Source organism: Polyodon spathula, chromosome 42 (assembly GCF_017654505.1).
Source record: "Polyodon spathula isolate WHYD16114869_AA chromosome 42, ASM1765450v1, whole genome shotgun sequence".
NCBI classification, from domain to species: domain Eukaryota; kingdom Metazoa; phylum Chordata; class Actinopteri; order Acipenseriformes; family Polyodontidae; genus Polyodon; species Polyodon spathula.
In genome coordinates, this window is record NC_054575.1 from 3,091,925 (window position 1) to 3,113,325 (window position 21,401).

General features: G+C 45.8%; 1 protein-coding gene across 1 annotated transcript; it reads right to left on the reverse strand.

The window, feature by feature from the left end:
- Positions 1 to 1,627: 1,627 nt before the first annotated feature.
- LOC121305211 (autism susceptibility gene 2 protein-like) lies at positions 1,628 to 19,858 on the reverse strand. The gene is made up of 19 exons (XM_041236754.1): positions 18,710 to 19,858; positions 18,024 to 18,077; positions 16,400 to 16,576; positions 14,862 to 14,924; positions 14,520 to 14,568; positions 13,859 to 14,240; positions 13,230 to 13,480; positions 12,271 to 12,554; positions 11,584 to 11,628; positions 10,694 to 10,789; positions 9,804 to 9,872; positions 8,588 to 8,626; positions 7,014 to 7,085; positions 6,178 to 6,310; positions 5,861 to 5,941; positions 5,364 to 5,453; positions 4,724 to 4,955; positions 4,032 to 4,088; positions 1,628 to 3,730 (listed from the first exon to the last, which is right to left on the reverse strand). The coding sequence occupies exons 1-19, from the start codon at positions 19,007 to 19,009 to the stop codon at positions 1,948 to 1,950; spliced, it is 4,257 nt and encodes a 1,418-aa protein (XP_041092688.1). The 5' UTR covers positions 19,010 to 19,858; the 3' UTR covers positions 1,628 to 1,947.
- Positions 19,859 to 21,401: the final 1,543 nt, after the last annotated feature.

Consider the following 21,401-nt stretch of genomic DNA (forward strand, 5'->3'; position numbering starts at 1 on the left):
GTCCAGTGAAAGCTGCTGAATAATGTTCCCTTGTTAACATATTGAATTGCACCCCCTAACATAGAATGAACTCCCTCAGCTTCATAGAGTCCAGTGAAAGCTGCTGAATAATGTTCCCTTTTTTTTTTTTTTTTGCGGTATCATTGTGTAGTTTTTCTTTGATTACATGATATGAAATAAAATTTCTTGAAAAGAAGTTCGCCCTTTCGTGTCTGCAATATTGACATTCAAAATCTAACATGATTTGCACACTTCGACCTCTATACCAGGGAACCATTGTTGACTTGCCAGCGTCATAGATAGTCCATGCTTACTGCTAGGTACGTCGAAGCAAAATGTGACAAACCGTGGAAAATCTATGGTGACATTTCAAAATCTAACATGAAACTCACTGCTGGTATTATGGCTTACGTAGATCTTTTTTTTTTTTTTTTTTTTGCACACCTGAGATCTTCTCTTACTTGATTACATGATATGAAATAAAATTTCTTAATTAGAAATTCTCTCTCTTGAATTAGTAGTATATAATTTTTTTTTTTTTTTTTTAATGTCTCCACTCCTAAAATATAGTACGAGATAAATTGAGGACTAATAATAAATAATCGCAAAAGACTTATTCGAGGTGATTTGCAAAACCTTTGGCCTCAGACGGTTTTTAAAAACATCCTACCCTTATACCATCAGGGCTTAGAACTCTAAAACTGAGCCAAAATGAGGACTAATAATAAATAATCGCACTACTCTTGTCACTGTAGATATAATGACTGTGATCCTACCTTGCTGCGTCCCTAGTTCGGATCCTAGCAGTGTTGTTATTCACCCTTGTGTAAACTACGTTTCATTATAACTTGCATTGTAACATTGTGTCTTATCAGCATTCGGAACACTCTGTGTGAGTCTTGTAACCCTGTGCTGCCCTGTAACGCCTGTGTGAGTCGCCTGGGATAAAGCAGGCTGTCTAATAATAATAATAATAATAAACAACAACAACGACAACAGTCTCTCAGTCTTTTTTAATAACTATTACAGCAATGGGGTAACAGAAGGCAGTGGGGGTGCTCTTCCATGGAGAGAGTCGGAAAGCTTTAACAAAAACACCCCCCCCAGCTCAATCCAAAATATAGAAGGCTCAGTTCCAAAAACACACATCTTACAAAATACATTTCAAAACCAAAATAATAATAATAATAATAATAATAATAATAACAATAACAATCATAATAAACAGAGAGGCACACAGAAGAAATTATTACATGATGTCGTAGAGCTGGAAAAAGAGGAGGAGGAGGAGGAGGGTGAAAAATATATATATTTTTTAAAAATGAGAATCAAAATAAATGCATTGCTTTAAAATCACATCCCTTAAAAAAAATGTACAAAACAGTCCTTGAAATTTGATTCTTTTTTGTATGCTGCTTTTTTTTTTTTTATTTTTCTTTTCTTATCCCCCACCCCAAAAAAGCGCATTGGAGTTTAGTGCGTCTGTCTGTGTGTCTGCGTCACTGTGTGTGTGTGTGTGCGTCAGTGCGTGTGTCAGTTTGTGTGTGCGTCAGTGTTTGTGCGTGCGTGTGTCAGTTTGTGCGTGTGTGCGTGTGTGTTTGTGCGTGCGTGTGTGTGTTGTGTGTGCGTGTGTTTGTGTGTGTCAGTTTGTGTGTGCGTGTGTTTGTGCGTGCGTGTGTGTGTGTGGGGGGGGTGTCTGCTTGCTAGTTGTAGAAATATGAACAGGGAGGAGCAATAATCCAAAAAGGCTTTTTCCATTTTGCTTCTAGAATTTATATATAAAATAAATAAACTCATTTTTTTTATTCATAAATATATCTAAAAAAAAAAAAAAAAAAAAAAATTTATATGAATAAAAAAAAAATAATAATTGAAAAGAATCACCTAGCGATGACTATTAATGAATGAAATATATATAAATACAGCAGCTCTAACCGCTCCCCAGCTCTACCTGGAATCCCTACCCTTCTGGCTGCTGAACAGACCTCCCCTCTCCGACCTGTTGTCCCGCGGGGACCCCCCACCGCTCCTGGGGGGTCCGCCGCCGCTCCCCGGCCCCCCCGAGGGGATGAGAGGAGGGGGGGGGCCCACCATGGAGGGAGGGGTCTTGGAGAGGAGTCCGTTCTGGTGGGGGTGATGGTGGCTGTACAAGGTCCCAGGACCCAGCCTAGAGAACAGGGAGGGGGTCTGGAGGTGGGGGTGCGGAGAGCCCAGGGCTGCCGCCGCCGCCTGCGCCCCATAAAACCGCGCCCTCTCGAAATCCTCCCTCAGAATCTGGGCCCTTTCGTTCTCCTCCAGCAAGGCGGCAGAGTTCAGGATGGCAGATGAGGACGCAGAGGAGCCAGGAGCCCCGCCCACTCTCTCGTGGTGGTGGTGGTGGGGGTGGAGGGGGTGCAGGTGCGGGTGCGAAGGCAGGGTGTGGGGGTGCCGGTCGACCACCAACCCCCCAAACTCATCTCGGACGTACCCCACCCTCTCCTGCTCGTAAAAACGCTGCTGGGCCGCAGCGGCGAAGAAGCGCGCGATCTGAGGGTCTCTGAAGGCCATCTCTCGCCTCTGCTGTGCCTGGTGCGCCAGGATCTGCTGCTGCTGCTGCTGCTGCTGCTGCTGCTGCAGGACTTCTTGAAGATTCCAGGAGAAGGACGTGGCGGAGTGGGGGTACTGGTGGGGGGAATGGTGGTGGTGGTGGGATGGGCGAGTCAGGACCGGCCCTCCCAGGTAGGCGGTCCCCAACGCCCTGGTCCTCTCCAGCATCGAGAGGGAGCCGAGCGGGAGGGAGGGAGTGGAAGAGGAGGCGGAGGAAGAGGCAGCCGGGTGGTGATGAGCCAAGACCGGACTGAATTTGAGTCCCATGGCAGCTGTGACTGAGGAAGGGTTAGGGTTGGAGCTGGTCCCTTGGCTGGGTAGTGGATGGAGGCTGGGGTGCAGCTGGGACGGAGCGAGGTGGTGGGAGGAGAGGAGGGTCCCTCGACTGTTGGGTCGGTCGAAGGAGAGAGGGGCCAGGGACGGGGGGATGGGGATTGGGATGGGCTCCGGGGGCTCCTCTTTGCGTTCCTCTTTGACCTTGACCAGCGGGATGGGAAGGAGGGAGGGAGGGGGAGTGGGAGGAGGAGGAGGAGGAGAGATGGCTGTAGAGTTGGTGATGGGACAGCTTTCGGCTTTCTTGGGCTTCAGGATTTGATCCGCGAGGGATTTGTGATCGCGATCTTTCTCTCCAGCTGATCCCGCGGACGTCGGAGGACCGGGTCGTCTGCCGTTCTCTCGGACCGAATTCACGACGGCGGGAGTAGACAATGAAGACGACGACGAGGACGATAAAGGCAACGGATTGGTGGCACTAGACAGTTTGCTGCCTCCTTCTCTCCCCAAGAGTCCTGCGTGCTCTTTGACAGGGTTCGAAACAGAACTAGAAGAAGCAGCGTTTGACGAAGAGGTAGAGGAAGAGGTAGGAATCGCTGGTCCCGAATTCTCTGGGGTGTCGGGCACAGGGGGCCTGTGCTGTCCGGACTGTGAAAAGGGACGGTTTTCATTCTGAAGACCGTTTGCGTTCTTTTGCTGTTCCTCTTTGAGCCTCTCTCTATCCCTGTCCTGGTGAGAGGACTGGACAGAAGGCTGTCCCCTCTCTCTGTCCCGGCTGTGCTCTCTCGAGTCTCTCCCCCCTCCTCTCTTTTCCTCCTCGGCGATGCCGTGCCCGTTGCTGGAGGGGGGGGTGGTGGTGGGAGGGGCGCACTTTTGGTTTGGGGTGACAGGAGACCTCCGGACTGGGTGACGGCCGTAATGCCTCTTATTCTCCTTCTCGTTGCTTCTCTGTCTCTTCTCTCTTCTTTCTTCTCTCTTCTCTCTTCTCTCTTCTCTTCTCTCTTCTCTCTTCTCTCTTCTCTTCTCTCTTCTCTCTTCTCTTGCCCTTTGCCAGCTGTAAGGAAAACCATCCAATATCAGCCCCCAGTGTGTCTAGCCCCCCTCCTCTCTTTTCCTCCTCGGCGATGCCGTGCCCGTTGCTGGAGGGGGGGGTGGTGGTGGGAGGGGCGCACTTTTGGTTTGGGGTGACAGGAGACCTCCGGACTGGGTGACGGCCGTAAACTCCATCCCTGGGGGGGGGGCATTGTAAAGGAGAAACCAGTCAATATACAGCCCACAGTGTGTCTAGCTAACAAGCTCAGGTGTGTCTTATTATTAAACTCCTAGTGAAACCAGGACTGGATCACACTGCTGTGCAGCGGGAGTCTGATTATTAAACTCCTAGTGAAAGCAGGACTGGATCACACTGCTGTGCAACAGGAGTCTGATTCCCAGCCCTATAGATATACTTTGGTTAAAGGAGGTTTGTAGCTGATTTTATAGTGAAGAGACCTACAGTATATTTAAACAGAGAGAGTTCAGGGCTGGCAAGCAGGCTCCTATTGCACAGCAGTGTGATCCAGTCCCGGTTTTACTACCAGCTTGATCAGCCCCCAGTGTGTCTAGCTAACAAGCTCAGGTGTGTCTTATTATTAAACTCCTAGTGAAAGCAGGACTGGATCACACTGCTGTGCAGCGGGAGTCTGATTATTAAACTCCTAGTGAAAGTAGGACAGGATCACGCTGCAGTGTAGCGGGAGTCTGATTATTAAACTCCTAGTGAAAGCAGGACTGGATCACGCCGCTGTGGAATGGGAGTCTGATTCCCAGCCGTGAATATCTTAAAAAAAAAATAATAGTCAGGTTTTTTTTTCCCCCTCCTCACCTCTCCTTCTCATCCTTGATCACCCTCTTGTCATTCTCTCGCTCCCTCTCTCTCTCCCGCTCGACAGAGCTGCTGCTGCTGCCCCCCCGCTCTCCGTCGCCCCCTTTGGGCCAGGTGGGGGCGGTGGGGAAGGAGGCTGGGGCACGGTGCAGCCTGTTCCAGGGATCATGGGGGTTACTGAACCCTTGAGATCCCCCAGGAGCGTCCTTGTGAGCAAACATGGAGCTGGGAGCTGCAGTGATAAAAACATTAAACACAATTAATAACATTAATAATAACAATAAGAAGAAGAATATGAAGTCATTTTGCAGACGCTTTTATCCAAAGCGACTTGGAGACTAGGGGGGGTGAACTCTGCATCAAACAACTACTGCTGCTGCAGAGTCACTTCCAACAGGACCTCGTTTGTTTCGAGTCTCATCCGAAGGACGGAGCACAAGGAGGTGAAGTGACTCGCTCAGGGTCCCACACACACAGGGAGTCAGTGACTGAGCTGGGATTTGAACCTCCTGGTATCAAGACCCCTTTCTCCCCTAATCTTTGTAAGTTGCTTTGGTTGAAAGTGTCTGCTGAATGACTCATATCTCTCTCTCTCTCCTCTCTGTTGTAAGGTGGAGGTTGATAAGCCGCTGTTACTCACTTATATTAGGGCTCCCCAGCCCCCCAAAGGCTGCACTCCCCAGGGATCCCAGAGGGGTGTAGGTGGGACTGCGTCCGAACGGATCTGAAACTGGAAAGGGACCAAATTAATACCAGCGCTCCCTAAATCCATCAACCCCAGCCCTGCCAACCTCAGCCCTGCCACCCACACAACCAATACCAACCCAACCCCAGCCATACCAACCACACAACCAATACCATAACCCCCACAAATACCAACCCAACCCCAACCCTACAACCCACACAAACAATACCACCCCCACCAATACCAACTCAACCCTACCAACCACACAACCAATACCACCCTCACCAATACCAACCCAACCCTACCAACCACACAAACAATACCACCCTCACCAATACCAACCCAACCCCAGCCATACCAACGCCAGCCCCACTAACCCCACAATCAATACCAACCCCCAACCACACCCGGTTGGGGAAGAGCTGGGGGCTGGGTCAGATCAGACTGCTTACCTAGGTGTGAGGGGGGGTTTAAGAAGGAGTTCAGGGGTCCGGTGGGAGGGGCGAAGGGGGAGGAGCCATGATGGACTGCCCCTAAAAATTCATGAGCAAGGACAGAAACAAATAGAGAGAGAGGCTTTTCAAAGAGGTTTTTTTCTCAAATTCTTCAAAAGAATTGCTATTTTACAGACAGAACACATTTCTGTGAGAGACTGTTCAATTGCTTTTGTTTAAAAATTGACTAACAAACAAACAAACAAACAGCAAGTTCAATTAGGGTTGGTTTAGGAGTTAGGGCCAGGGTCGTGACCGGACTCTGCTGAACTCACCGCTGGCAGAGAAGAGGGTGGAAGGGCGGGAGAGATCGTGAGCGCTGGACAGCGGGCCCATTAACCCGGAGCCTGGGACTCGGGTTATGAGATCATTCCGGAAATCAGGCTTGTGAGGATCAGCCTGCATGTGCTGAGCGGAGGAAGAAGGGGAGAAGAGAGAAGGTGAAAGGAGAGGGAGAGAGATGCGAGGGGGAGAGGAGAGAGCAGGAGAAATGTTAGGGGAGAGGAGAGAGAGAGATGTGAGGGGGAGAGGAGAGAGAAAGAGGGGGAGAGATGTGAGAGGAGAGAAAGAGGAAGTGGGAAGATAGGATGAGGAAGAGAGTCAGGTAGGAGATCGGGGGGGGGGGGGGGGGGGGGGGCAAAATAAAAAATAAGGCGCACATCTTAATGAAATCCTGAAACAGCTTTTCCATGCAACCATTAAACTTGGGCTTAGTCAAGGTTACAACCCCTAACCAACTGAGAAAACCCAAACTACAGTGTGCCGGTGAATTCATTCATCGCTGAGTGTGTGAGACAGAGACAGAGAGGTCAGCGCTGGTCTGATTCACAGACTGCACTGAGTCATTGTTTTGATCCCCAGGTTGGGCTCTGCACTGCACGCGACAGTCAACAAAAGCTCTCCAGCACTAAACAAAAACTGTGTGTGTGTGTGTGCGTCTCTATACGTCTCTGTGTGTCTGTCAGCGTGTCTGTCTCGGTCTCTGTCCGCGTCTCGGCGTCCCGGCGCCTGTCTCTGTGTCAGTGTCTCAGCGTCCCCGCGCCTGTCTCTGTGTGTCTCTGTCAGCGTCTCAGCGTCCCCGCGCCTGTCTCTGTGTGTGTTTTAATGGTACCTTCACTTTCTCCTGATGCCGCAGAATCATCCATGCTACTCTTACGTGCATTGCACACCACTTCCCAGGTTTCTGAGAGAGAGAGAGAGAGAGAGAGAGAGAGAGAGAGAGAGAGAGAGAGAGAGAGAGAGAGAGTTCACTTACACACTTAAACCCTGATTGCTCTCTGTACACAATCTCATTATATCTGAAACTACACATTTCTACACACACCTTTATCTATCTAGCTAGCTATACACAGCTATGGCCAAAAGCCATAGCATCATCCCCCTCTATATAAAATGAACTCCCTCAGCTTCATAGAGTCCAGTGAAAGCTGCTGAATAATGTTCCCTTGTTAACATATTGAATTGCACCCCCTCTATATAGAATGAACTCCCTCAGCTTCATAGAGTCCAGTGAAAGCTGCTGAATAATGTTCCCTTGTTAACATATTGAATTGCACCCCCTCTATATAGAATGAACTCCCTCAGCTTCATAGAGTCCAGTGAAAGCTGCTGAATAATGTTCCCTTGTTAACATATTGAATTGCACCCCCTCTATATAGAATGAACTCCCTCAGCTTCATAGAGTCCAGTGAAAGCTGCTGAATAATGTTCCCTTGTTAACATATTGAATTGCACCCCCTCTATATAGAATGAACTCCCTCAGCTTCATAGAGTCCAGTGAAAGCTGCTGAATAATGTTCCCTTGTTAACATATTGAATTGCACCCCCTCTATATAGAATGAACTCCCTCAGCTTCATAGAGTCCAGTGAAAGCTGCTGAATAATGTTCCCTTGTTAACATATTGAATTGCACCCCCTCTATATAGAATGAACTCCCTCAGCTTCATAGAGTCCAGTGAAAGCTGCTGAATAATGTTCCCTTGTTAACATATTGAATTGCACCCCCTCTATATAGAATGAACTCCCTCAGCTTCATAGAGTCCAGTGAAAGCTGCTGAATAATGTTCCCTTGTTAACATATTGAATTGCACCCCCTCTATATAGAATGAACTCCCTCAGCTTCATAGAGTCCAGTGAAAGCTGCTGAATAATGTTCCCTTGTTAACATATTGAATTGCACCCCCTCTATATAGAATGAACTCCCTCAGCTTCATAGAGTCCAGTGAAAGCTGCTGAATAATGTTCCCTTGTTAACATATTGAATTGCACCCCCTCTATATAGAATGAACTCCCTCAGCTTCATAGAGTCCAGTGAAAGCTGCTGAATAATGTTCCCTTGTTAACATATTGAACTGACAACATGACATTTCTAAATCTAAATCATTCTACTCACTGTGCTGCTATTATGGCTTCCGGTAGATAATTTTTTTTTTTTTTTTTTTTTTTTTTTGCGATATTTTTGTATTGATTACACATGTGAAATAAAATATCTACATTATATTCATACAGTTTTTTTTTTTTTTAAATCCGTCTCAATCCTAAATTTCTAGGAGATGCAAACATTTTGACCAGTGGTAGACATTGATCTATCTGTGTAAGAGATATACAATATTAATGAAAACAAACCGTGATTCTGGTAGGCAGGGTAACTTAATAATAATAATAATAATAAATAATAATACTTACATTACTCACTCGTAACGCAGCCCTGAATGGATCTGTAAGCTGTTAATGGAAACACAGACAAATATTCAGGGACAAGAAAAAAGAGCATAACATTGTCTTTAGTTTAATTAAAAATAGAATATTAAAAAATTAAAATCATCCATTTTCCTAATTCCAAAGTTCTTTTCTCTCTAAAATCTGCCTTGAAATGACTCTGAGCTCTTTTGAGAAGCTTGACTGTAGAATCCTAACTGCCAGCACTCAACAGCCCCCCTTCCAATCATCTGATTTTTCAACCTGCCCCACTAACACAGCCCTGGCCAAAAGCTTTGCATCATCCCCCTCTATACAGAATCAACTCCCTCGGCTTCATAGAGTCCAGTGAAAGCTGCTGAATAATGTTCCCTTGTTAACATATTGAATTGCACCCCCTCTATATAGAATGAACTCCCTCAGCTTCATAGAGTCCAGTGAAAGCTGCTGAATAATGTTCCCTTGTTAACATATTGAATTGCACCCCCTCTATATAGAATGAACTCCCTCAGCTTCATAGAGTCCAGTGAAAGCTGCTGAATAATGTTCCCTTGTTAACATATTGAATTGCACCCCCTCTATATAGAATGAACTCCCTCAGCTTCATAGAGTCCAGTGAAAGCTGCTGAATAATGTTCCCTTGTTAACATATTGAATTGCACCCCCTCTATATAGAATGAACTCCCTCAGCTTCATAGAGTCCAGTGAAAGCTGCTGAATAATGCTCCCTTGTTAACATATTGAATTACACCCCCTCTATATAGAATGAACTCCCTCAGCTTCATAGAGTCCAATGAAAGCTGCTGAATAATGTTGCCAACGGAGCACAAGGAGGTTCAGTGACTTGCTCAGGGTCAGACACGCACACACACCGTCCTTGACGTCTTTTTGATGACACAGGACCAGAAAGGGTTACAAATGTTCTACAATTCCAGGTGATGCTAAACTTTTGGCCGCAGTTGTTCGCGCAGAAGGCAGAGGGCTGGCAGATATAAAAAGTCAAATTTCCACATGATTGGGAAAGTGTTCGGTACCAGCCAGTTATGGTTCTCCAGGCAAGCTTCCCAAAAACAGATTAAAAAAATAAATAAATAAAAAATAAAACGACAGACAAAATAAGACGAATAAAAAAAAAAAAAGGATTATAGGATATTTGAAAACCCTTGCTCTTCATTTACAAATAAATAAAACTCCTGTCACTCACACGTGGGTCTTTCTGCTGTAAGGGGTGAGGCACCGCCCCCAATCTCGCCGCTATCTCCTGATTGGTTGTCTGAAAGAGAGGCGCGGCCACATTTAACCAAAGTTTACCAAAACGCTGCGTTTTGAAGACGCTGAGAAAGACCGGACGGCGTTATTGACCAGCTGATAAATAAATAAAATGAAATAAACAAATTTAAACCAAGTGTCATGTACTCATTTTGTTAAAGGTGAAGACACATTTAGAATTCCATCTCACTTCCTCTCGAAAAAGCTCAAAGAAAGTTTACAAACAAGAGGAGGCCATTCGGCCCATCTTGCTCGTTCGGTTGTCAGTAGCTTATTGATCCCAGAATCTCATCCAGCAGCTTCTTGAAGGATCCCAGGGTGTCGGCTTCAACAACATTACTGGGGAGTTGGTTCCAGAACCTCACGATTCTCTGTGTAAAAAAGCGCCTCCTATTTTCTGTTCTGAATGCCCCTTTATCTAATCTCCACTTGTGACCCCTTGTCCTTGTTTCTTTTTTTCAGTCCCATGGGTCGACATTGTCAATACCTTTTAGGATTTGAATGCTTGAATCAGGCCGCTGATGTCAAGAAGGAACGCTCTGCTCTGGGTTTGTGACGATCGTTCGCTGCTTCTCTCCAAGACTGCGGGGAGATCAGCGATCCACACAAACCCAAGCAGCAGTGTCACCCAGTCCAGGTTTCACTAGCAGCTTGATCAGCCCCCAGTGTGTCTAGCTAACAAGCTCAGGTGTGTCTGATTATTAAACGCCTAGTGAAACCAGGACTGGATCACACTGCTGTGCAGCGGGAGTCTCATTTCCAGCCCTGTGTGTCAGCATTAGTATCACTGGTCAGTATTGATCCCCCCCTCACTTCAATACCTACCTTTGGTTGAAAGGCTCCCTGCAGTGAGCTGAAGGTTCCAGCAGGTGGCAGCACTGGGGGGAGCCCAGATACTGAGGGTGGATAGGTTGGGTAGAACTGCAACATAAACACACACAGAGACAGACAGAGACACAGAGACAGCCATTAGCCGAGTGACAAAATTAACATTTGTATGTATTTATTTTTAAAACGGCAGGTATTAAAAACAACCCGTTTGTTATTCTAATTAAAAACAATATAAAAACACACACACACAACTCATCGTGGATTGCGCGACTGAGGGTTACAGAAAATCAAAGGCTTTTTTTTTTTTAATGGTTGGGAGTTTAAAGGACTTCAAAATAACAAAAACACACAAGACTGTCCAATTATGGCTTTCCTTTGTTGGGCTGTGATGCAATGGTAGCCACGCGTTACTGTATAGATTTACTTTCCATAAATTCAACAGACAGAGAGAAAAAGGAGAGGAAAGGAGGAGAGAGTGGGGGGGGAGAAAGAAAGGGATAGGGGAGAAAGGTAAGGGGGAGAGAAGGGAGGTGGGGGAAAGAGAAGAGAGAGTAGAGGGGAGAAAGAAAGGGGAGAAGAGAGGAAGAGAGAAAAGGAGAAAGGAGAGGTAAGGAGGAGAGAAGGGAGGAGGGTGAAGAGGAGGAGAGGGGAGAATGGAGAGAGGTAAGGGGGAGAGAAGGGGGAAGAGAACAGGAGAGTGGAGGGGAGAGAGTGGAGGGGAGAGAGAGGAGAAGAGAGAGGAGAGGTAAGGGGAGAGAAGGGATGAGGGGGCAAGAGGAGACAGAGAAAGGAAAGAGAGAGAGCCTACATCTTTCAGTAATCGTCAACACTTTTTAGCTTTAGAAAATAAAATAAAAAAATAATGACAAAATGCTTGGACTGACATTGTGTCGATAGAGCCCGTCCATCTTCCCAGGGTACTTCTGAAACTGCAAATAAACCAACAGCGAGCTTCACAATCAGACAGTACAACTACTATTACTATTATTAACCACACACTGCCGAAAGCGTAGTCCAGTTCTCATATATTCTAGTATTATTAACAGCCCTTGCTGTAAACTACACTGTGTTTCAATACGAAGCTTGCATTGTAACCCTGAAACGCCTGTGTGAGTCGCCTGGGATAAAGCAGGCTGTCAAATTAATAATTATAATAATAATAACAATATATAATAATAATAATAATAATAATATCTTGCACACAGAACTAGAGCTGCACAAACTGACTTATTCAGATCAAGCTCTCTTTGGGCGAGGGTCAGTCAGGTCGATTACCCACCGAGACAGACTTGACATTGACTCAACACCCTACCTCCCCAAAACACCCCATTCTGAGTTGGTATGCCCGAAGTGTAGAGTAGCATTACACTGGGGTTGGTGCGTACCATCTGGGGCATGGGGGTGTTTGGTACAATGGTGGCTACAGTCTGGCTAGCTAGCTGGCTAACGGTCTACTCATTACAAACATTCCTCATTCATGAGGACTTTACATCGACCCCTCCCCCTCTCCCCATTTTGAGTTGGTATACCCCGAGCAAAGACCAGCAGTACACAATAGGGTTGGCACGTACCATGGGTGAGGCGGGGGTGTTCTGCACCACAGCAGTGGCGGTAGCGCTGGGAGGCAGAAAGGGAGTATAGTGCTGGTGTGTGTGGGTGTGTTGGTGCTGATGGTTATGCTGGTGATACTGGAATGCCAACGGGCCGGAGGCTGTCCCAGACCCAGGGGGGGCGGCGCTGGCGGCTGCGGGGCCCCTCCCTTCCCCGCCAGCCCCGCTCCCCGTCCGCTCTGCCCCTCCCCCTGTCTGGGAGGTGAGGAAGCGAGAGTTGAGCTCCTGCCGGATGAGGTCCTGCTCTGGAAAACCAAAGAGAGGGAGGGAGAGAGACAAAGAGAAATGAGATCGATCTGTACCTGTTCCCAGGGGTTTCAAATCCCAGCTCAGCCGCTGACTCCCTGTGTGTGTGTGTGTGAGACCCTGAGCAAGTCACTTCACCTCCTTGTGCTCCGTCCTTTGGATGAGACACAAAACAAACAAGGTCCTACTGGAAGAGACTCTGCAGCAGCAGTTGATGCAGAGTTCACCCTCCCTAGTCTCTGTAAGTCGCTTTGGATAAAAGCGTCTGCTAACTGAATCTCCATCTCTACACCAATAGCTAGCTGTCTCTTTCTCCTCTCTCCTCTGTCACTTTCCTGCTTTCCTACTCCCCTCTCTCTCTCTCTCTCTCCTCCTGTCTCCCTCCTCTCTCTCTCAAAACCAGACAGAATGATTATATTTAGATACATGTCTCTCTCTCTCTCTCTCTCCAAAAAAACAACTACACACATTTGTAGTTTGCAGTGTTCGCAAGGACTCTGCAGAGTTGCAGATGCTCTGAACTACACAGAAGTCTGGGTCTGAGCGGAGGGGGTGAATGAAAATCAACACAATAATGAAAAGCTACAGAACGTTTACAATCTGCTGGCCGCGTTGCATTTAGCTCCCCACCTCCCCACCCTGTACAGGCTCCGCGAGGCGAAGCCCCTTCTTACCCGAGAACACAGTGCCCGCCGTGCCCGAGGCAGGATGCCCGGTCACCTGCAGCAAGGGAGGAGGCGGGGGCAAGCCGGGCGAGGGGGTGAAGAGCCCACCTCCGGGGTGAGAGGGGGGCCGCAGACCCCCTGGGAAGGGGGGGTTGAGCGACAGCGCCAGACCGGAAGGGGTGGAGGGCCGGTGGAGAGACAGCTGGGTGGAGCTGGAGGAGGAGGAGGAGGTGGGGGTCTTTGAGGGAGTGCTGCTCCGGCTGGAAGTGGAGAGAGAGGTAAGAGGGGAGAGAGGTGGAGGTAGGGAGAGATGGAGGAGAGAGAGACAGAGAAAGAGACTGTTCATTGTGATTTTTAAAAGGTCGACAAACAACGGTACAGAATTGTTTATCAGGCTATCCTTGGCAAAAAATGTGTGCGCCTATGTGTGTGTGTGTATGTGTGTATATATATATATATATTATATATATATATATATATATATATATATAATATATATATATATATATATATTGTATATTATATATATATACTATATATCTACCTCCATACACACACACACTCACTACATACTTATCTGTCTCGCAGCTGAATAAAGTCTCACTTCCAGTCTCAACTCGTCTCTAAGCTTCACTAACCTGTTGCTGAACCCGACTCCTGCGCCGAAGGGATGCTGCAGGAGGCCCTTGCTGTGGGACCTGGGCTGGGGGGTGGAGCGGTTCCCCTGGCTGGGGTTCGACTGGGGGTGCGCGGGGGTCGTGCCGGAGGGGTGGATGTGGCCCCCGTGGTAGCTGGGCGAGGGGGGGGGCTTGTCTCCTCCTCTCCGTGCCTCTTTGGGCAGAGAGGGAGAGGAGGGGCGAAAGCGCTGGCTCGGCAGCACGCTCAGGGGTTCCTTCGGCAGTCTGCTGTCCGCTTCGTGGTTCCTCTCTTGGCTGCGCTGGATCCCCGATACTCTGGGGGTGACGGAGAGACGGGGGGCGAGGTCGTGAGGCGTCAGGCCGTTCCCCGCTGTTTCCGGAACTGCACACAAAACGGGTAAAGAAAATGACAAATAAAACAAAAGCTTGAAAGACTGTGGGGGGGGGGGGGGGGGGGGGGGGCAGTCCGGCCTGGCACGATTATTCAGATCTGTAGAAATCCAACCACTAACACTAATTTAACAATAAGACACACCTGAGCTTGTTAGCTAGACACACTGGGGGCTGATCAAGCTGCTAGTGAAACCTGGACTGGATCACACTGCTGTGCAATAGGAGTGTGACTCCCATCCCTGCTGTGAAGAACAGGAGAGGCACTTACTTCTGCTTGTGGAGACTGTGAAGGAGTGATCCAGCTCACCATCAGAGGCCTGAAACAGAGAAGAAAACTAAACATTGAAAACCTTGTTGTACAAAAATAATAACAATAATAATAATAATAATAATAATATGAATAATAATAATAATAATAAATCTCTGGACAACCGACAGACAAATAAAACTTTGACCAAAAGTTTTGCATCACCTAGAATTTTAGGATTGAGACATAGATGGAATATCTATATATCTATATTTATATATATTTATCTCTATCTATCGATCGATCATATATATATATATATATATATATTTTGTCCGGCTTCGGTGCCCGTCACGGGCAGACGGTTCTGCCAAGTCGCGAGTCCGTCCGGCAGGCCCCCCGCTCCCCCCGAGGAAGGTCCTCTACCTGGAACAGAAGCGTCAGTGAGAGGCACTCACACTGTCAAAAAAAAAAAAAAAAAAAAAAAAGATTTTTTAACAAATTCAATTAAAATATTCTATGGTTTTTTTTTAAAAAAATTATTAAAACAAAAGTTGGCACCCCCCCGCCCCCCGGGTGCGGTAAGGAGGGCCAAAGAGTCATCTTCAAAATGAGACACACAACGCAGTCTTACAGAGGAACTGTTGGCTAAAATTTGCGTTTCAGTTCCAACTTTATTTCGATTACACAGATATTTAAAAACGGCTTTGATGACACAACTGGACAAAACATGGCCATTAGACAGAAGCATACAGCTCTGGGCAAAAAAAAAAGGTTTACAGGAATTTTAAGAGTAACTGACCCCCCCCAGTGGAGGGGGGGTGACGTCCTTGTTTGTGAATCTTTGACAGAAGTTCCCTTAGGTATTGGGAATTTTAATCCAGGGGCTGGAAACCCCCTAATCCTGTCCCCACCTTTATTCAGCAATAAGTCGTGACCGGCCGCGCAGCCCAGGTTAGTCACGGCACGGCCGGCACCGCCGGCACGGAGGGTGGGAGGTGGGGAGAATAGGGGGGAAAGGGGGAGGAAATGAATGTTATACTGGCAAAAGATTTTTTCTAAAAAGGCAGGACCTGGGGAACCCTGCATCAGAAAAAATAAATTATAAATAATTAGTACAGACCAAAAACACGAATACAAATCAAGTTTATATAAAAAATATATTTGCTGTTTTTGTTTCAAAACCCTTTTCTTGCATGAAATATTCCCCCCAGACTCCCGCTGCGCAGCGGTGTGATCCAGTCCTGCTTTCACTAGGAGTTTAATAATCAGACTCCCGCTGCACAGCAGTGTGATCCAGTCCTGCTTTCACTAGGAGTTTAATAATCAGACTCCCGCTGCACAGCGGTGTGATCCAGTCCTGCTTTCACTAGGAGTTTAATAATCAGACTCCCGCTGCACAGCAGTGTGATCCAGTCCTGCTTTCACTAGGAGTTTAACAATCAGACTCCCGCTGCACAGCAGTGTGATCCAGTCCTGCTTTCACTAGGAGTTTAATAATCAGACTCCCGCTGCGCAGCGGTGTGATCCAGTCCTGCTTTCACTAGGAGTTTAATAATCAGACTCCCGCTGCACAGCAGTGTGATCCAGTCCTGCTTTCACTAGGAGTTTAATAATCAGACTCCCGCTGCACAGCAGTGTGATCCAGTCCTGGTTTCACTAGGAGTTTAATAATCAGACTCCCGCTGCACAGCAGTGTGATCCAGTCCTGCTTTCACTAGGAGTTTAATAATAAGACACACCTGAGCTTGTTCCCTAGACACACTGGGGGCTGATCAAGCTGGTAGTGAAACCTGGAATGGATCACACTGCTGTGCAATAGGAGTTTTATCATCCCTGGACCGATTTCTTTTTTAAAACTCTCGTACCTCTCTCCTCCTCCTTCTCCTCTTCCTCTTGGCTCTCCTATCAGGCTCTCCCATCCCGTTGGCTCTCTCTCGCTCCCTCTCCGAGCTGCCTCCCCCTTCTCTCCTCTCTCCCAGATCTGAGGCCGGCCCGTTCTCTTCCGGTCGCTTCCTCTTGCCGCCACGCCGTTCCCAAAGCTGGGATCGATCCAGAGGCTTCTGGACAGAGTCCTTCTGGGAAGGAAAAAAAAAGGAGGAGGGAGGAGGAGGAGGGAAAGATACATTAAAAGATTTGTATTCCCTAACAAACACAAAATACAGCTGTGGCCAAAAGTCTGGGATCCTCACTCTGTAGAATGAACTCCCTCAGCTTCATAGAGTCCAGTGAAAGCTGCTGAATAATGTTCCCTTGTTAACATATTGAATTGCACCCCCTCTATATAGAATGAACTCCCTCAGCTTCATAGAGTCCAGTGAAAGCTGCTGAATAATGTTCCCTTGTTAACATATTGAATTGCACCCCCTCTATATAGAATGAACTCCCTCAGCTTCATAGAGTCCAGTGAAAGCTGCTGAATAATGTTCCCTTGTTAACATATTGAATTGCACACCCAGCGATTTGTAGTTTTCCAGATAATGAAAAAACTGACTAGTAAAATGTGACATGGTAAACTTTTTCTTGCAATATAATGTGATGCAAAACTTTTGGCCAGAGTCATGTATGCAGGCTTGGGCCAGAGTACAGCATGTGATAGTCCTGCACTAGGAGTTTGGGAATCAGACTCCTGCTGCACAGCGGTGTGATCCAGTCCTGCTTTCACTAGGACTTTAATAATCAGACTCCCGCTGCACAGCAGTGTGATCCAGTCCTGCTTTCACTAGGAGTTTAATAATAAGACACACCTGAGCTTGTTAGCGAGACACACTGGGGGCTGATCAAGCTGGTAGTGAAACCTGGACTGGGTGACACTGCTGTGCAATAGGAGTCTGATTCCCATCCCGGCAATAATAATAATGCTGGTTATCCTCACAGGGAGGGGAATAAGACTAGACTCTCCCAGTGGAGCTGATTTTTGGGTCCCCACACTGTAGATTTCTCCCTCAACATTACCTGTTAAATACAGAGGTCAAGCACAGGTGTTAAGCACAGGGGCTGGTCTTACGGTACACAGTGTACTTCAGTCTATTTTGTCTCCAGCACAGCTTTAGGGTCCCAGAACAGAAACCTCGACCTGGTCTTATCTCCTTGCACAGAACTCCACGAACCACCCTGTGCTTAGTCAGGGGTGCAACGGCACACGGGGCGTCTCCGAATCGCCCTACCCTATCTCTGGGATGCACGGCACTGTCTTGTGCAGGGAGGTAACAGGATCACAGCACAGTGGTGCTTGGGTGAAGAAGTGTGTGTGTGTGTGTGTGTGTGTGTGGGGGTACGTTTTATATTTGCTATGAAATGCGCACCCCCCCCTGGCCTGTCTGTGCATTCGGACAGCTGTCTATCACTTCAGCAGAAACTAAAGTGGGAAGGCAGGTTGTGACAATTTTTGGATCGTGATACACACAAGTCTGAGCAACATATATCCTGCCTCAATATAACCGAGATCCTCTCAAGTTTAATGATAACTGAAGGAGGATGGGAGGATGGGTCCCTAATACTGCTGCACAGGGTGAGCGAACTTACAGTGTGGAGACCTGTCAGGGTGTGGGGTCCCCAACACCTGGGACAGTGGCTTCCCTAAATCAAAGAGAAAACGTAATCTGGAAAAACGAAAAGGATCTGGAGAAGACACGTTAAGGAGACTGTCCTGTTAATGACATCACTGTTGTGTTTTTTTGTTTTTTTAAACCCACCCTTACCTATTTAAAACGGCAGTCTATGTGTGTGTGACTGACCCATCATTTAGAAGCCGTTTGCTCCTATCTGGCTAAACAGAGTACCTCCCAGTGAGAAAACTACATATATTTACACAAGATAAGTAAATAGGAGCTTAGACAGAGATTTTGTTTACAAACTCACCTACGTCAACGTAACTCCCAAACCATTTACGTTAAGTGTTATTAATAAATAATTTTCCAATTGTGTGTCTCTCATATATATATATATATATATATATATATATATATATATATATAGAGAGAGAGAGAGAGAGAGAGAGAGAGAGAGAGAGAGAGAGAGAGAGAGAGAGAGAGAGAGCGATTTCTAAATGAATGCTACTTATTTTGCTGGTCTTGTGTGTTCGTTTCAGATATGTCAGTTGAATTATGCACGTCAATTTAAATGTGAAACATTAAATTGTTGTGTTTTCGCAACACAAAAAAAATTTTTTAATAATAATAATTAATTTTTTTTTTAGTCACCCCTCTCACCTCCAGCGCTTCCAGGGAAATGAAGCTGGCTATGGCGAAGCAATCGATCAGATCCTCCTCGGACGAAACCGACTCTCGCTTCCTCCTCCGCGGCGGCCTCGGTCTATTGTTATGGGCTGCGGGCCTGCAGTCCTCCCCGCCGAGCCCTCCTCCCCCTCCCCCCGCCGGCTCCGAACCGGAGGACGGGGAGTAGGCCCGCGTTTCCCCGAGCCCCGGTCTCCTCCTCCGCCGCTCCCGGTCGCGTTGAGACCGGGATCTCCGGCTCTGCCTGCCGGAGCCGCCGCGACAAGATCCTTCCATCCTGATCAACTTGGGTTTTAATAATAACAGTCTCTTCAATTTCTGAGAAAAATGACCCCACAAAAAAAAAAAAACTTTGAGGTGGTGGTGGTGGGTGTCTTTTGTAACCTTTGAAAAAGGCTAAAGCGGGACCAGTTTTAAAAATAAATATATATATTAAATGAATATTTAAAATGCAAACGTAACAACAAAATCCTCCTCCTCCTTGTCTGTGTTATTGTGCTTTGCGTGCGTGTTTATTTAATTTAAATTTATTTAAAGCCACATCCCAAAATAAGTTAAATAAGTTAATTTATTTTGTTCTGCGACCAAGTTTGATAGAAAATAGCACCGAAGACGTATAAAAGCACGGTTTATACCCGGGTCAACACGACACCAAGGTTTGTCCCGCATTATTAAAACGAGAAGAATATTCTAGATAACTTCCCGCGATTGTGTGTGTGCCTCTTAATTTCTTTCGTCTCTATCTCTTTTTTATTTATTTATCTATTTATTTATATTTGTTATCGTTTTTTTTTTTTTACCTCCTTTATTCCTATCGACAACAGCAGCAGCCAAAGGCTGCTGAAAAATGGCACTAATTTTTCACCCAGTCCAAGTCCGGTCGCTTTATTTCAATCTGATTTATGATTTTATTTTTGTTTCTTTTACCGAAAACAGAGAAAACAATAAAAAAAAAAAAGCAAAATGTAAATACAATAAACTACCCTTCTCTCTCTCTCACCAATTATTCATTTGCCAATAGTTATTTGACGTTAAAAATTGAGAAACTTGGTTGCAATGGTGTTAAATGAATGTATTTTCTTGTAAAAAGTAGATTTTTTTGGGTGTATTTATTATTATTATTATTCATAATAAAGTGTAACATTGCACAGGTGTCACAGTGTGTGTGTTTTTTTTTTTTGTTCCGCACATTTGTGTTATAAACACTATCAGAGATAGTGCTACAATCTTTAAAATTTTTTTACGATGCAAAAAAGATTCTCGGGGCTCCGAGCAGTTAAACCCATGAAACACTAAGTCTAAGTTATTCTAATAAAATTATTAATATTATTATTAATACTTATTATGTTCAAAGAAGTTTTATTATTTGAGCTGAACACAAGTTCAGTCTCTAGATCAACAGTGTAAAAAACCTTTTTTTGGAAAGTTATCGGTCCGTACCAGCGCAGTCGTTTTTTGGCAAGCAAAAGGAGAGGTTCATTTTTTATATATATAAAAAAATTATATTTTATTTAGATTATTTTTATTTTCCATTAAAATTGGGCTTGGCTAAGAGACGCGAGGTTTGTGTCAGTATTTCACAGCTGACGTTTCCTGTGGTCGATTATTTTGATGAGAAACAGCGGAGTGGAAGTGATACTATTTCTATAAATTTTAGTGAGGAAACACGGTTGTTTATTATTATTATTATTATTATTATTATTATATTATTTAGGACACACACACAGGCAGCAGAAAGGTGGCTGTGGCGAGGAAGACAATGTTTTTTTTTTTTTTTTTTTTTTTGTTTTTTTTTTATTGGGTGTCATTAAACAGAGAAGTCATATATTTTTTTTTTATAAAAAAATAAAAATAAATAAAAATTTAAAAAAAAAAAAAAAATCTGAGAATAGAGGTGGTGCCGCCGGACGCGGAAAAAAAGCTTTTTTAAAAAAAAAAAAAAAAAACGGCCAGCGCGTGCCTCTCTCTCTCTCTCTCCTCGGGAACAATATGGAGTCTCGCGGAGAGCTCGAGACCTTCCTCCGCTCGTCTATAAATACGAGGCGGGTCCTCAAGAGAGGGGAAAACAAAACGAAAAACGGTTACCGGCGGCTGCGTCCTCCCTCCCCTCCTACCCCTCCGGTATAATCCACAGCGCCGTCTCTCCCGTTTTAATTTATTATTATTATTATTTTTTATTTGTATTGTTTTCCTCTCCAAAATGGTTGCCGTCTTCTGCCTTATTATTTTTCTTCTTCTTCTTCTTCTTCCACTTCACTCTCTCTCTCTCTCAGCCCCACGACCCCGGGGGTACCGTCATTCTCTGTGGTGGTGTTTATTTTAAAATGTATTTTAATGTCGCTCGACGACAACAACAACAACAAAAAAAAAAAAAAAAAAAAAAGCCGAACAAACAAACAAACGCGCCCGCTTTCCCCCTCCCCAGCACCACCTCAGTAAGGCGATAACGTAAAGAGAGGATTAAAAACGAAAAGGGGTCGAAGCGTGTTTCTTTTTTTTTTTTTTTTAGCTGCTTCTTCTCCTCCAAGCTCCGTCCTTTTTTTTTTTTTTCCACAGATATTTCCCTTCGGGGTGTACGGTGGTGGTGATAATAATAACACACACCCTTTGCTTTTTTTTTTTTTTTTTCCCACCCCTGGTTTCAACGCTGTCTCACGCTAAGGCTCCT

Coding starts and splice junctions, on each gene's coding strand:
- LOC121305211 (XM_041236754.1), bottom strand. CDS start 19,009: ATGGAAGGATCTTGTCGCGGCGGCTCCGGCAGGCAGAGCCGGAGATCC. Junction 12,555..13,229: donor GGCGGGCACTGTGTTCTCGG/GTAAGAAGGGGC, acceptor TTGGTTTTCCAG/AGCAGGACCTCATCCGGCAG. Junction 4,089..4,723: donor ATCAAGGATGAGAAGGAGAG/GTGAGGAGGGGG, acceptor CCCCCCCCCCAG/GGATGGAGTTTACGGCCGTC.